At 34.2% G+C, this 15,568-nt stretch overlaps 4 protein-coding genes across 4 annotated transcripts in view; 3 read left to right on the top strand and 1 right to left on the bottom strand.

The window, feature by feature from the left end:
- Positions 1–953, top strand: part of rab3il1 (RAB3A interacting protein (rabin3)-like 1) — a 15,931-nt gene extending 14,978 nt beyond the window's left edge. The window contains exons 11-13 of the mRNA XM_073831544.1: positions 4–17; positions 423–575; positions 852–953. Of these exons, the coding sequence (XP_073687645.1) occupies positions 4–17; positions 423–575; positions 852–953 (269 nt within the window). The remainder of the gene's footprint in view (positions 1–3; positions 18–422; positions 576–851) is intronic.
- Positions 429–5,364, top strand: LOC141301801 (uncharacterized). Its single transcript, XM_073831994.1, has 4 exons — positions 429–575; positions 852–932; positions 1,345–1,496; positions 1,832–5,364. Exons 3-4 carry the CDS (start codon positions 1,369–1,371, stop codon positions 2,754–2,756), a joined length of 1,053 nt encoding a protein of 350 aa, XP_073688095.1. The 5' UTR covers positions 429–575; positions 852–932; positions 1,345–1,368; the 3' UTR covers positions 2,757–5,364.
- A 130-nt stretch (positions 5,365–5,494) lies between these two features.
- On the bottom strand, positions 5,495–9,779 carry LOC141301802 (ferritin, heavy subunit-like). Its single transcript, XM_073831995.1, has 5 exons — positions 9,532–9,779; positions 7,996–8,101; positions 7,717–7,863; positions 7,516–7,641; positions 5,495–5,826 (listed from the first exon to the last, which is right to left on the bottom strand). The coding sequence occupies exons 2-5, from the start codon at positions 8,095–8,097 to the stop codon at positions 5,668–5,670; spliced, it is 534 nt and encodes a 177-aa protein (XP_073688096.1). The 5' UTR covers positions 8,098–8,101; positions 9,532–9,779; the 3' UTR covers positions 5,495–5,667.
- A 433-nt stretch (positions 9,780–10,212) lies between these two features.
- Positions 10,213–12,544, top strand: LOC141301071 (protein PML-like). The gene is made up of 2 exons (XM_073831327.1): positions 10,213–10,306; positions 11,778–12,544. The coding sequence occupies exons 1-2, from the start codon at positions 10,243–10,245 to the stop codon at positions 12,431–12,433; spliced, it is 720 nt and encodes a 239-aa protein (XP_073687428.1). The 5' UTR covers positions 10,213–10,242; the 3' UTR covers positions 12,434–12,544.
- Positions 12,545–15,568: the final 3,024 nt, after the last annotated feature.

The raw sequence follows: 15,568 nt of genomic DNA, 5'->3' as shown, positions 1-15,568 counted from the left end.
TAGATCAGACCTTCGGAGTAGGTTCGCCAATCATTTGATTCAGATTGGGACTTCAAAGCTGGGATCGCGGATCATTTGATTAAGAACAAAACTTCGGAGCGGGTTTGCAAATCATTTGATTCACATCGGAACTTAACATATCGTGAATCATTTGATTTAGATCAGACCTTCGGAGCGTATTTGCAAATCTTTTGTTTTAAACCGGGAATTCGGAACGGTTTCGCGATTCTTATTTTATTTTATTTTATTTTATTCAACAGTAGAAAACATTAAACCATAAGTGAGGTCTCTGATTGACGTCCTTGAAAAAGTCTTTAAAAAAAGTCCTGGAATTTTAATTTACAGTATCTGTACGAACCCTGTTAATAATAAGAGTATTTGTCATGCTTTACAGTTTGTAAGTGTCCTGTGCTCTCTGATAGGTGGTAACTGTGGCTGTATACAGTTTCTTTTTGGCTTGTCTGATTGGTCGGCAGTTCCTTGACCCCACCCAGGGTTATCCGGGTCACAACCTGGACTTCTACCTTCCCGTCTTCACCTTACTGCAGTTCTTCTTTTATGTGGGCTGGCTCAAGGTGTGTTATTAGTGTGGTATCACATTAGTTGGGGCTCCACTCCACACTAACTGTTCCTAATAACTGGTTTTATTAAATAAAATTACTGTTTAGTGTTAAATAAACGTTGCCTAATTATATGCTGCTCAACACAGCTGACATGACATACAATAAACTTGGTTAACCATATACATTTAGTGAAACACCATCTTAATAATGGCTACATCACACTGATGTAATGTAGCTACATCATCTTTAATAAAAAGTCAGAAAATAATTGCATTTGTGTGTTTTCAGGTGGCAGAGCAGCTCATTAATCCCTTTGGGGAGGATGATGATGACTTTGAGACAAACTGGCTGGTGGACCGTAATTTACAGGTACATCATCTGCCCCACTAATGACAAGTTTGTTGATTTCCTTTGTGTTTTTCAGTCTTGTCTTGTTCTGTGGATTTGTGTCTGGTTGTACAGTCTATCTGTTAAATTTTCTTCACCTATGTCTGCGAATTATTTTAAAAGGTGCAATAAATAATTTTTTTTAATGCATTTATTACTTTCTATTGACATCTGTTGGCAGAATTGCAGCATTACAGTTTTTGGTTACTGCATACTCTTGCAGGCCTACTTGTACCCCATTATGAGTTTATTTTGCATTTGAAAATGTCTAATTTTTAGTTTTGTGTCACATGGGCCAACCTTGCACCATTTCTAAGATATTAAACTTAAATATTTCTGCTTTTTGTATGCACCTGTGCTTATAAAAACATAAATATGTTTGTCTTTCTCGCAGGTGTCTCTGCTGTCAGTGGATGAGATGTATGATCTGGTTCCTTTGGTTGAGAGAGATAAATACTGGGATGAATCTGAGCCTCAGCCGCCATACACAGCTGCCAGCGCTGAACACCGCAAACCCTCATTTATGGGATCTGCTTTGGACATCAGGTATATCTTATTCAGAACAGTACTAAATAAAAAAAAATCATGCATTTTGTATGATTGGATTGAATGATTTTGTTAAAATAATTAACATTTTGCAGATTCCGCAAGGTGTACGTAAACTTTTGACTTCAGCTATGTATGTATTATATATTGTGGGATAGTACATCATAAAACTGACAAACAATGTCAATTTTTATTTCATGGTGACTTTTAACCAAGTTGCATAGAATGAGTCAAGCAATATTTTCAAGATTTAAAAGCATATTTTGTCTAGCAGAACATCCTCAAGGTCAGTTTTGGAATAAAAACAAGGCCATTGTTCTTTCTCTGTCCCACAGTGTTCCTAAAGAGGAAATGGAATTTCAGCACAATCTGGAGCAGATTAAAGAACACGAGGAGGCCAATCATTCCACTCCATTCCTGGGCAGCCTGAGTCGCATTCTGGGCGTCCAGTCGCCCAATTTCCCCCGTTCTACCCCCACGTCCCGGGTCTCCCTCCTGCGGCGGCGGCCCCGTGCCCCCTTCTCTCGCTTCCCCCTTTACCTCCATCCCGAGAGCTCTCCGATGCCCAGCCATGCCCGGAACGTTGACATGGAAGATGCATTCTCATCCATGCCTCTATTTGAAAGACCCGGTTTCTACAGTTGCCCTCAGACGCCCATACACTGCGTCCCTCCGTCCATTCCTCGTCCAAGACCACGAAGAGCGCACGGCGACAGCTCCAGCTCCCTGGCACATCCGTTGGTGGGCTCGCAAGTCCTGGCTCCGCCCGACACGCCAGCGCCTCCTTCCTCTGCCTTTCCTTGGGTAGGCGAAGACAGTGAACATTCGGGTCCGGCTTTCTCCTTTCCGGACCCTGTGCCTGAGCTGTTACCCAAAGTACGGCCAGGTCAAGGATTGCCATTGCGCCGCCCCCTGCCTCTGCGACTTTCTTTGGACACGTCCCCATCTCCATCTACACCCGAAAGGGTGTTTTCTTTCACGCCTCCATCTTGGCCGCAAGCACAAATCAACACCGCCAGTTCAGGGAGCGTGAATGTGACCACAACGACAAACAGCAACAGTAACCTGTGCAACGGCGTAGCAAACAACCCCTGGCCAATCAGCAGAAGCACCAGTGCAAGCACAGCCAATCCCGTCAGTCAAAGCCCCACGGCGACTCAGCAGACACCCAATCAGCACAACTCTGCCAACGACTCTGGCATTTCATTGGCTGAGGGGGATCTGTTGGGTGCTATGGTGAAAACGAAGGAAGAGCTCTGAGTTAGGTGCAAAATACCAGCTTGAATTGTCTTCCAGGCTGGTTTAGAGCTGGTCTGACTGGTTAAGATAAGTTTATCTTTTCCTTCGGGTCCTGCTTTCACCTTTCAGGACATTTTGCCCAAAGTTTTATCTTAAGTGTGCCTTAGTCAAGGGTTGTCTGCCTCTGCAACTCTCTTTGGACATGTACTGCAATATTAAACAGCAATGCTAACATGTGCAATGATTTGGCAAACAACACCCAGCCAATCAGTAGAAGCACCACTTCAAATGCAGCCAATCCTGTCAGCCCAAGCCCCATGGTGACTCAGCAGACAGCCAATCAGCACAACTCGGTCAACGACTTGGGTTGGTGGAAAATACCAGCGTAGACCAGCTTGAATTCTCTTCCAGGCTGGTTTAAAGCTGATCTAACTAGTCAAGATATGTTTTTCAATGTCTTCAGTGACTGTGAATGTGGCAAACAACACCTAGCCAATCAGCAGAAGCACAACTGTAAGCACAGCCAATCCCGTTAGCCCAAGCCCCATGGCGACTCGGCAGACAGCCAGTCAGCACAACTCTGCCAACGACTCTGGCATCTCATTGGCTGAGAGGGATCTGTTGGGTGCTATGGTGAAAACGAAGGAGCAGCTCTATCTTAGGTGGAAAATACCATCTTAGACCAGCTTGAATTCTCTTCCAGGCTGATTTAGAGCTGGTCTGACTGGTTAAGATAAGTTTATCTTTTCCTTTGGGTCCTGCTTTCACCTTTCAGGACCTTTTGCCCAAACTTTTATCTTAAGTGTGCCTCAGTCAAGAGTTGCCTGCCTCTGCAACTCTCTTTGGACATGTCCCGCAATATTAAACAGCAATGCTAAACTGTCCAATGATTTGGCAAACAACACCCAGCCAATCAGCAGAAGCACCACTTCAAATGCAGCCAATCCTGTCAGCCCAAGCTCCGTGGTGACTCAGCAGACAGCCAATCAACACAACTCGGTCAACGACTTGGGTTGGTGGAAAATACCAGCGTAGACCAGCTTGAATTCTCTTCCAGGCTGGTTTAAAGCTGATCTAACTAGTCAAGATATGTTTTTCAATGTCTTCAGTGACTGTGAATGCGGCAAACAACACCTAGCCAATCAGCAGAAGCACAACTGTAAGCACAGCCAATCCCGTTAGCCCAAGCCCCATGGCGACTCAGCAGACAGCCAGTCAGCACAACTCTGTTAACGACTCTGGCATCTCATTGGCTGAGGGGGATCTGAGGGGGAGTTGGTGGAAAATACCAATTTAGACCAGCTTGAATTCTCTTCCAGGCTAGTTTAAGGCCTATTCACAACACCAAGGACAATAACTATAAAGATAACGATAAAGCTATAGTTCTAAAAATTGTTCTTAATATTAAAGAATAGCAGAGTCCACACCACAGCTATAACAATAAAGGCACAGAGAAACGATATGGTTGGAATCACTTTAAGAATTTTTTCTCTCCAGCTGATTAACAATAAAAACACTGACATCCAATCAGAATCAATCCTGCTATATAACAAGCTCAAGAATTTAAAGCGGCAGACGAGCATACGCTGAAAAAATATGGTCCACTGGTTTGGACACTAATATAGATATCGTTCTTGGTGTGAACGGGCTTTTACAGCTGGTCTAACCACTGCAAATGCAGCCAGTCCTGTCAGCGCAAGCCCCACGGTGACTCAGCAGACAGCCAATCAGCACAACTCTGCTGTTCTAACAGGTTAAGATATGTTTATCTTTGCCTCGGGTGAGTGTTAATGTGACCGCAATATCAAAGCAACGGTAACCTGTGCAATGATGTGGCAAATCAGCCAATCAGCAGAACGACTCTGGCATCTCATTGGCTGAGGGGGATCTGTTGGGTGCTATGGTGAAAACGAAGGAACAGCTCTGAAATAGGTGGAAAATACCAGTTTAGACCAGCTTGAATTCTCTACCAGGCTGGATTAGCACTGTCTTTGAGCTTAAGATATGTTCATCTTTGTCTTGGGTGAGTGTGAAAGCGGCACACAGCACCTAGCCAATCAAAAGAAGCACCACTGCAGGCACAGCCAATCCCATCAGCCCAGGCCCCACTGCGACTCAGCAGACAGCCAATCAGCACAACTCTATCAACAACTCTGGCATGTCATTGGCTGAGGGGGATCTGTTGGGTGCTATGGTGAAAACAAAGGAGCAGCTCTGAGTCAGGTGGAAAATACCAACTTAGACCAGCTTGAATTCGCTTTCAGACTAGTTTAGAGCTGGTTTAGCATGTTTTTGCCTACATTTAGGACATTTTAAGAAACCTCAGTATCACAGTGGTGGACAGAAATTCCCATTTGTTCCAACAGCAAGAGAAAAAGGACGTTCTGACATTCCAAAAAATCATGAATGAATTATGAACATTTTTTCTTAAAAGATTTGTATATAGGAGTTGTGTGATTAATAAATTGTATATTTAGTAAATATACTATAGTTTTGAATTCATATTTTGAATTAGTTATTCACTTTTGTATTTTCCATGCTACTTGTTTTAGTAATGTTATGTTCTTTTGGTCTAGATGGTTTATTTTTCGCTGAATCACTTTCACTTAGCCAGGAAAAGCTTCATGAATTATGCATCCATTGATAAAGTTCAATCATCATTAATAATGCATGTCTGTTCTCAAATGTCTTCAGTTTTTTTTAGTGACATCCTGCCAGTAAATTCCATTTATAGGAACATAAAAAAGGACACACACATATTTTCGTTTTTTATTTTATTTTTATTGAGATCAACTCATTTAAAAGATTTCATAGAATACTGCTATATTCTATGACTATATCTACTGTATGGCTTAAAATGGGTTTGGCATGATTTCTAATCAATGGCATGACATGCAAGGTGGACTGACTGCTTCATAAACAGAGAGATTGTTTAAGAGCTTTCTTTTCCCAGAGTGTGCTTGTCAAACAGATATTCGGCCATGCCGTTCTGGGGAGCGCCCATCCGCCGCAGGCTGCTCACCCAATCCGCCAGCTCTTTAATAGACTTCACCTGCTCATCCAGGTAATGCGTCTCCAGGAAATCACAAACCTGTGACAAGAAGATCAAATGAAAGATTCAGAAATACTCAAGACAGCATTTTGGTTTCTCTGAGAAATTTGTGACTTTTTTGGGTGCTTTACCACTAACAGTCATTTACAGTAATTGAAGGTCGTGGTTTTAATTCATGGTTTCTATAGAAAACTATACAGACATCATCTGCTCTAGAGTTAGCTTTGACTTTTGTATTCTTCTGAATGAGCTTACATAGATGCAGTAGATCTGATCCTAACTAGTAGTCTGAGCTCAAACCCTCCCAAACGGAGGTGAAACAACTGAACGGATGAATTATGTGGCTATTTCAAGCACACAAGGCATTCTGGGTCACTCCCTTAAGAAAAACTGAAAAAGTCTGTTCTAGTCACATCTTGACGTCAAAATACACAGGTATTGCAATGTTTTTGGGCACATTACTGTAGTAATGTTTCCAAACTTTCTGACTAGAAAATTTCCTTATTACTTTGTAGTGATTTTAAAAAAATAATTTCTCACAAATAGAAACTTCCAGCCAATTAAATAGTTTATATCTGAGCGTAACTAGGGTTTTTTCCGATGCTTGTTTGATTAATGAATCACTTAAGTGTTATTTTAGAAAAAAATTTATACTATAATTATATCCTTAATATACAACTATTATTATTTATTTAGGATTAAGTATTAGTCATTTTGTATGTTTTGTTATTTTTAAATGTCTATATAGTTTTTATAAATTTTTAGTATTATATTCATTTTATATTCATTTTAGTACTTCAAATAAACAAATGCAACTTAATATAATCAAATACGTTTGTTTAGTTAACATAACATTAGTTATTTATTTTATTATCATTTTTATTATTTTTTAAACATTTTAAATGTTAAGTCACAGAATTTTAAACAAGTGATTAACGCTTAGTATTTATTTTTATATTTTCAATTATTCATGTTTATTTTAGGTGAAGTTTTAGTAATGTTGTTTTGTGTTTTTGTCATTTTTAAATGTCTATAGTTTGTAATAATTGTAAAAATTATATTAATTTTTTTTAAAATAATTTTAGTACTTCAAATAAACAAAAAAGATAAATGTTGCCATAAGCTTGCAACTTAATACAATTAAATAAGGTTAAATAAAGTTATTTATTTTATTATCAATTTTATTGTTTATGAATGCATTTATCTATTTATTTATCTTTTTTTAATTATTATTATTTTTTACATATTTTATATGTAAAGTCATGGAATTTTAAATGAGTGATTAACAGGATTTCTTTGTATTTCTTTAATTATGTTGTTTTTAATGTCTGTACAGGTTTTATTATTTGTATTATTTTATTTTTATTAATTTTGTGCTGTCATTTTTTAAATATCTATACAGTTTATATTCATTTTTATTTCCATTTGAGTTATTTTAGTACTTCAAATGAAAACAAAAAGTTGCCTTAAGCTTGCAACTTAATTTAATCAAATAAGTTTAATTTGTTTTAAACATGTATTATTATTATTATTGTGTTTTACATATTTTATATATTTTAAATAAGTGACTAATAGGGTTTTCTTATCTAAAACTAAATTAAATAAATTTAATTTTAAATTTTCCAATTTAAAATAAAATAACAGTTAACTAAAAACATTTTATTTTAGCTAATGTTTATTTATAAATAGAATTACAAAAATAAATCCTATTATTTTTAATTCACTTACATGTGGATCACTGTGTTGAGTTGCCACCTTGTGAAGCTCCAGTAAGGACAGATTGACGCTCTTTTCCAGAGCCAGAGCACATTCCAGCGCTTCCAATCCACTTCCCCACTCATCCCGATCCGGCTTCTGCAAACACACAGCACAAACGCTCATTTACTGCATTCGTTTCACATTGGAGAGAGAGACAGAGCTGTTCCATACCTTGATATCTTGCAGATAGATGCGTCCTCCTCTTTGGTTCTGCAGACTCATCAGCTTCTCCGCATGTTCTCGTTCCTCCTTAGATTGTTCGCGGAAAAACTTGGCAAAATTGGGCAAAGACTTGTCATCCCTGTCAAAATAATACCCCTGGAGAGAAGAACAGTCAACTATGAACCCATTTCAAACCACTCAAGACAATTCACTCTTTGAAACTTCAACAAAACTAAACCTTTATATAGAGTTTTATTGATCAGACATATAACAAATGTCTGTTCTCACCATGGAGAGGTAGACATAAGAGGCGTAGAGCTCCAGGTAAATCTGCCGGTTAATGGCCGCCTCACACTCCTGATGGAAGTTCTGCCTCACCTGAGAAGTCATGATTCTGAAACACACATCATATAGAATGATATTTGTTTGTCAATTTTTATTTATATATATATATGTAAAGAAAATACTAAATAAAAAAAACACTAACAATAAATTGCATTTTTAATTAAAGAAAAACCTTTGAATTATTATTTTTAATATTGCATGACTTACAAACTATGCAAAAAACATTTTTAATTCCTTATTTACATAGTTTATATATAGAACCTAAAATTATTTTATAGTACTACAATACAAAAAACTGAAATAAAAATTACTAAAAAGAAAATACATTAAAAGACAAAAAAAATAAATGATAGTTTTAGTTAAAGATGACCCTTTTAATTATTATTTTTTAAATTTCATGACTATGTAAAAAAAAGATTTTATTTTAATGAAGTACTAAAATAACCAAAACTGAAATAAAAATGAATAAAACCTATACAGATATTAAAAAACACAACAAAACGACTAAAACTTAAACTAAAATAAATATGAAAAATACAAAATGAAACAAAAATAAATGGTAGTTTTAGTTAAAGAAAACTCTTTTAATCATTATTTTTACATTTTCATGACAACTATGTAAAAATTAATATAATAAAATATTTTATTTTGAAGTACTAAAATAACTAAAACTGAAATAAAAATTAATAAAGCCTATACAGACATTAAAAAACACAACAAAATTACTAAAACTTATAAATATGTAAAATAAAATACATTAAAAAACTGGTAGTTTTAGTTAAAGAAAACCCTTTTAATCATTACTATGTTAAAGTTTTTATTTTAATGTGAAGAACTAAATAACAAAAATAAAACCTATACAGACATTAAAATACAAAATTACTAAAACATAAACTAAAATAAAAACAATAAATGAGTTTTAGTTAAAGGAAAGCCTTTTAATCATCGTTTTAAACATTTCATGACACATAAACTATGTAAAAGAGTTTTTATTTTAATTTGAATTACTAAAATAACTAAAACTGAAATAAAAATGAATAAAACCTATACAGACATTAAAAAACAAAATGACTAAAATGCAAACTAAATTTTAAAAAACGTAAAAAAATAAACCAGTTTAATTAAAGGAGAGCACTTTAATCGTTTTAAATTTCATGACACAAACTATGTAAACAAACATTATTTTAATTTGAAGTACTAAAATAACTAAACTAATAACTAAAAAAAAAAAAAATCTACAGACATTTAAAAAAAAAAAACTAAAACTAAAACTTGAACTACAATAAATGTGAAAAAAGAAAATACAAAACCCCCTAAAAATAAATAGTAAAAATGACAAAAAAAAAAAAAAAAAAAAACACCATTAGGTGATTCATAGGTGAACTGCATTGACATTTAATTGAAAGCACAGATAATATATAAGAAGATGCAATAATTTACAAATACTGTACATAAGTAATCTGTGAATACAGCACTTACCCTGAGACAATATGAATTATTCCTGACCCAAAAACGAACAGAGATGTCGGTTAACTTACGCGTGACTACACAATATGCCCTTATTGCTGAAAACAGAGGAGACAGAGACCCAGAAAGAGAGACAGGAGCAGCTCTCAATCCCAAACACGAATGAAATGATTCCAAATTGAGCGTGTGGATAATCGGACGTAAATCACAGGGTTGTTGTTGACAAAAACATACACACACGCGCGTTATTCTGACCCATAAATAAATCCAATAGGTCATTTTCAAAATAAAAGTCCTGATTAAAAAAAATCCAAATGACTTTAAAATGCACACGAGTGATTTCACAATTTTTTTTTTTTTAAATATAGTAGGCTATATAATATAATACGCTAGTGTTAACTAATAACCTAAATTAATTAAAAATAAAAGAAAGTGGTTATTCCGGTCCACCTGATGTCGCTGTTTAATGTAGAAGGCTTTTAACGTGAATGTTAATTAAGTCAGAGTGACGTTCCAACGGCTCTGGGAGCGTCCAATCACAAAACACAATCTCTCATAATCGTTCGTTCATTCGCCAGTCCATTAGCGCCCGCCTACTGACGGCTGCCCTTAAGCCAATCAATTCGGAATGCTTATAAACGTCACGAAGCGTAATGAATATTCATGAGGCAAACCTTCACCATAGTAGAAGAAACGCAAGTTTAGTTAAGTTTAAAATGAAAGATGGATGCTTTCACACTGCATTCAGCCTCTACTGTGTTTTTTGATTTGGAGACAACTGGTCTGGGTATGTGATTTTATAAACAAAATCGTATTAACCACGAGATATGTGCAGAAATTTGTAAAGCTTGATTGTATGAATCAGTCTCTACTTAGTGTTTTGACAACAAACGTTATCTATGATCGTGTTACAGCATCTTTAGGCATCAAATTAACAAATCCTAGATTGTAAAATGTTTATTTCTGTTATTTACACTACCAGTCAAAAGTTTTTGAACAGTAAGATTTGTAATGTTGTTTAAAGAAGTCTCTTCTGCTCACCAAGCATGCATTTATTTGATCCAAAGTACAGCGAAAACAGTACATTTTTGAAATATTTTACTATTTAAAACAACTGCTTTCTATTTGAATATATTTTAAAATTACATTTATTTCTGTGATTTCAAAGCTGAATTTTTTAGCATCATTACTCCAGTCTGCAGTGTCACATGATCGTCCAGAAATCATTGTAATATTCTGATTTGCAGTTCAAGAATCATTTTATTTATTATTATTAATATTTAAAACAGTTAAGTACATTTTTTACAGTGTACGGACATAAAAAAATAAATAAAATAAATGGTAGTTTTAATTAAAGAAAAGTCTTTTAATGATTATTTTTTTACATTTCATGACATAAACTATGCAAATAAAGTTTTTATTTTAATTTGAAGTACTAAAATAACTAAAACTGAAATAAAAATGTATAAAATTATACAGACATTAAACACAACAATATTACTAAAATACAAGAAAATACAATTATTCTTGTGATTTCAAACCTGAATTTTTAGCATCATTACTTCAGTCACATGATCCTCCCAAAATCATAATATTCTGATTTTTCTTTTAAATTATTATTATCAATATTTAAAGAAGTTGAGTACATTTTTTAAGGATTCTTTGATGAATAGAAATATCCAAAGATCAGCATTTATCTGAAATAAAAAGACTTTTGTAACATTATACACTATACCATTTAAAAGCTTGGAGTCAGAATTATATAATTTTTGTATATAATTTATTTTTTTATTTGAAATGATTGAAATTAATATTTGTATTTAGCAAGGATGCTTTAAGTTGATCAAAAGTGATGACAAAAACATTTATAACAATACAAAAGATTTCTATTTCAGATAAATGCTGTTCTTCTGAACTTTCTATTCATCAAAGAAACCTGGAAAAAAAATTATACTCAGCTGTTTTCAACATCAAAATAATAAATGTTTTTTGAACAGCAAATCAGAATATTAGAATGATTTAAGACTGGAGTAATCCTGCTAAAGAAAGCGGAACAGACTTCTTAAAAAAAAAAAAAAAAATCCTGTAGTGTTTTAATAATTAGTATTTTACTATTATTAACATAGAAAACAATTTTCGCTTTCAAAAATTCAGCGTTGCATCACAGGAATAAATTACATTTGAAAATATATTGAAATAGAAACCAGTTCTTGAAACCGTTTTTTTTAAAAATATGACTTATTGCATATGTTCTCCAGATCCCTCGTGTGATATCGTCCAGTTGGCCGCAGTGAGCGGAGGTCACACTTTCAACCTCTTCATGGTTCCTCGGCGTCCGATGCAGCCCGGAGCGTCCAGGATTACGGGTTTCAGTGTGAAACGCCACCGTTTGCTTCTCCATCGCAAGCCGGTGCTCACCAGCTCTCTCCGAGAAGCCCTGGTCTCCTTCATAACCTTCCTCCGGGTGTTGAATCAGCCGCTCTTGGTAGGTCACAACATCCGCAGGTTTGACTGTCACGTATTGGCCAGAGCTCTGGATGAGTTCGGCCTTAGGTCAGACTTCCAGAAAGAGGTTTCTGGATTCGTGGACACCCTTCCCTTGGCCAGACGGCTTCTTAAAGACAGTGGTCTACAGAGCTTCAAGCAGGAGAACTTGGTTAAGACCCTCCTGGGAGTTTCATATGCAGCCCATAATGCTCTAGAGGACGTACAAGCCCTGCAGAAACTCTATTGGGCTCTCAAGCCCACGGCCAATCAGATTCAGCAGCACATGTTCACTCTGGACTCATTGGCTGCTAAAGCTGTCAATCAAGTTTCAGTTAGGCCATCCGGACGGAAAGGTTTGTGTGAGCGCTTTAGTAAAGCATTGGATATCGCGAGAGAGGAAAGAGCAGAGGAATGTTTGGATGTCTGATTCATTATTAAATGTCCAGCTGATCTCAAGCACACAGCACCTTTATTTAATCGGTATTTAAAACAGCTAACATGCTTTTACTGCAAAATAAGAAAACAAAGTTACACAATATTATTCATTGGTAGTATTTTGTGTTCTTTAATAAATATATTTAAATATTAGTAATTTTTATTGTTTATATTTAAATTCATTTTTGGGATTTATATAAATTTTTTGTATATTAAAATAAATGAGTATGTTTAAACATTTACAATATACCTTATTTTAATTTATATTTTTGAGTATGTGAATTTTGTTTTCGAAAGTTTTATTAACTATCTATTTTATAAAAAGTTTTATTTTTCTCATATTTTGTGGAAAGGCGCATTCATTTACATACTAGGACTCGATCTTCTAGACATAATAATTTGCTCAGTAAAGTAGTATGGAAGTTATATATATTAAAGTCCAGTTTTGAGGGGGGGGGACTAAATTGTCCTCGGAAATGCAAGTTTACAGTTCACAGTTCTGACTAAATAACTCGCAATTGCATTTTGTAATGTCAGGACTGTGAGATATAAACTTGCAATTCTGAGAAACAAATTGCAAAAAAGAACACTATATCTCGCAATTCGTGCGTGTTTATTTTTTAAAATCGTGTTTTTCTCGCAATTTTGATTATTTCTCTGAATTGCGGGTTTATTTTTTTAGGATTGTTTATTTTTCGCAGACACTCAATTCTGACTCAATAAACACAATTCTGAGAAATAAAATCGGAATTCTGAGAAATAGTCAAAATTGTGAGAAATAAACAATTCTAAAAAATGAAATTCTCTGAAAAATTCTCAGAATTGCGACTTTATTTCTCAGAATTGCAAATTTATTTCTAGGAATTGTGAGTTTACATCTCACAATTCTGTATTTATCAGAATGATTTATTTCTTGCAATTCTGACTTTCTTCCAACTTTCTCAGAATTACAAGTTTATTTCTCAGAATTGCGTGATATAAACTCGTAATTGCCAGTTATAAAGTCGGAAATGTGAGATATAAACTCAGAATTAAGTTATAAAGTCCAATTTTGAGGTGGGAAAAGTACTGAAATGTCCTCAGAAATGCAAGTTTACATCTCACAATCTTGACGAAATAGCTTGCAAATGCATGTTAAAGTCAGAACTGTGAGATAAAAACTTGCAACTTGCAAGCAAATTACAAAAAACACTTTCTCAGAATTGCAAGTTTATATGTTGAAATTCTTACTGTATCTCAGAATTGTGATTTTATTTCTTGCAATTCTTCCAATTCTGAGAAATAAAGTCAAATCTGATAAAGTCGCAATTCTGAGAAATAGTAAGAATTGTGAGATATAAACTTAATTCTAAGAAAAAAATGTGCAGTTCTGCTACTATTTCTCCGAATTGTGAGTTTATATCTTACAATTCTTACTATTTCTTAGAATTGCGACTTTATCAGATTTGATTTTTTTTGCTTTTTTTTTTAAATTTCTGACTATTTCTCCTGACTTTCTCAGAATTGAGTTTATATCTCCCAATTCTTACTATTTCTTGAAATTGCGACAATTAGGTTTATTTCTTGCAATTCTGTATTTCTCAGAATTGACTTTATTACTCACAATTCTGACTTTCTCACAACTTTCTCAGAATTGCAAGTTTATTTCTCTGAATTGTTTATATCTCGCAATTTCTTAGAACTGCGACTTAATTTCTCAGAATTGCAACTATCTCTCAGAAGTGACTTTATTTATCAGAATTGAGTTTATTTCTTGCAATTCTGACTATTTCTCCTGACTTTCTCAGAATTGCAAGTTTATTTCTACGAATTGTGAGTTTATATCTTACAATTCTTACTATTTCTTAGAATTGCGACTTCATTTCTCAGAGTTGCAACTTCTCTTCTCAAAATTGCAAGTATTTGTTTTTAGAATTGCGAGTTTATTTCTAAGAATTGTGAGTTTATATCTCGCAATTCTTAATATTTCTTGGAATTGCGACTTTATTTTTCAGAATTAGGTTTATTTCTTGCAATTCTGTATTCATCAGAATTGACTTTATTTCTCGCAATTTCTCACAACTTTCTCAGTATTGTGTTTATATTTCGCAACACTTACTAGTTCTTAGAATTGCGACTTAATTTCTCAGAATTGCAACTTTATTTATCAGAATTGAATATTTCTAAGAATCATGAGTTTATATCTCGCAATTCTTACTATTTCTTGGAATTGCGACTTTATTTATCAGAATTAGGTTTATTTTTCGCAATTCTGTATTCATCAGAATTGAATATATTTCTCGCAATTCTAATTTTCTCACAACTTTCTCAAAATTGCAAGTTTATTTCTCAGAATTCTGAGTTTATATCCCGCAATTCTGAATAAATCTCAAAATAGCGATTTTATTTCTCAGAATTGCGACTATTTCTTAGAATTGCAAGATATAAACACAGTTCTGACTATTTTTCTCAGAAATGTGAGATATAAAATCCAATTTTGAAGGGGGAAAAGGACTGAAATGTCCTCGGAAATGCGAGTTTACTAAATAACTTGCAGTTGCGTGTTATAAAGTCAGAACTGTCAGATATTAACTCGCAATTCTGAGAAACAAATTACAAAAAAAACCTTTTTTGTCAGAACTTAATTTCTCAGAATTGCAAGTTTATATCTCAAAATTCTGACTATTTTTCAGAATTGCGAGTTTAATTTTTAGAATTGTTTATTTCTCGCAATTCTGACTTTTTTCACACAATTCTGACTTTGTTTCTCAGAATTGAGAGATATAAACTTGCAATTCTTAGAAAAAAAGTCAGAATTTTGACTTCCTATCTCACAATTCTGACTATTTCTCAGAATTGCGACTTTATTTTTCAGAATTGCGACTATCTCAATTATATTTCTCAAAATTGCTACTTTATTTCTCAGAATTGCAAGTTTATATCTCAGTTCTGAGAAAAAAGTCAGAATTGTGACTTTTTTTTATTCAATGTCAGAAATAGGCTTCCATATAAAGTAGCTTAGTAAAGTAATTTTTTTCTAGTAAAATGTTCAAAAATGTACTTTTGTGTGAGTACAGGGTACAAGTATAAAACTAAATACTATACTGTATAATAGAGAAGTTAACAATGATTCACTACCAATGGTAAA

Source organism: Garra rufa, chromosome 25 (genome assembly GCF_049309525.1).
Source record: "Garra rufa chromosome 25, GarRuf1.0, whole genome shotgun sequence".
Taxonomy (NCBI): domain Eukaryota; kingdom Metazoa; phylum Chordata; class Actinopteri; order Cypriniformes; family Cyprinidae; genus Garra; species Garra rufa.
Note: the sequence above shows the minus strand (reverse complement) of the source record. Positions and strands in the feature narration are given on the sequence as shown.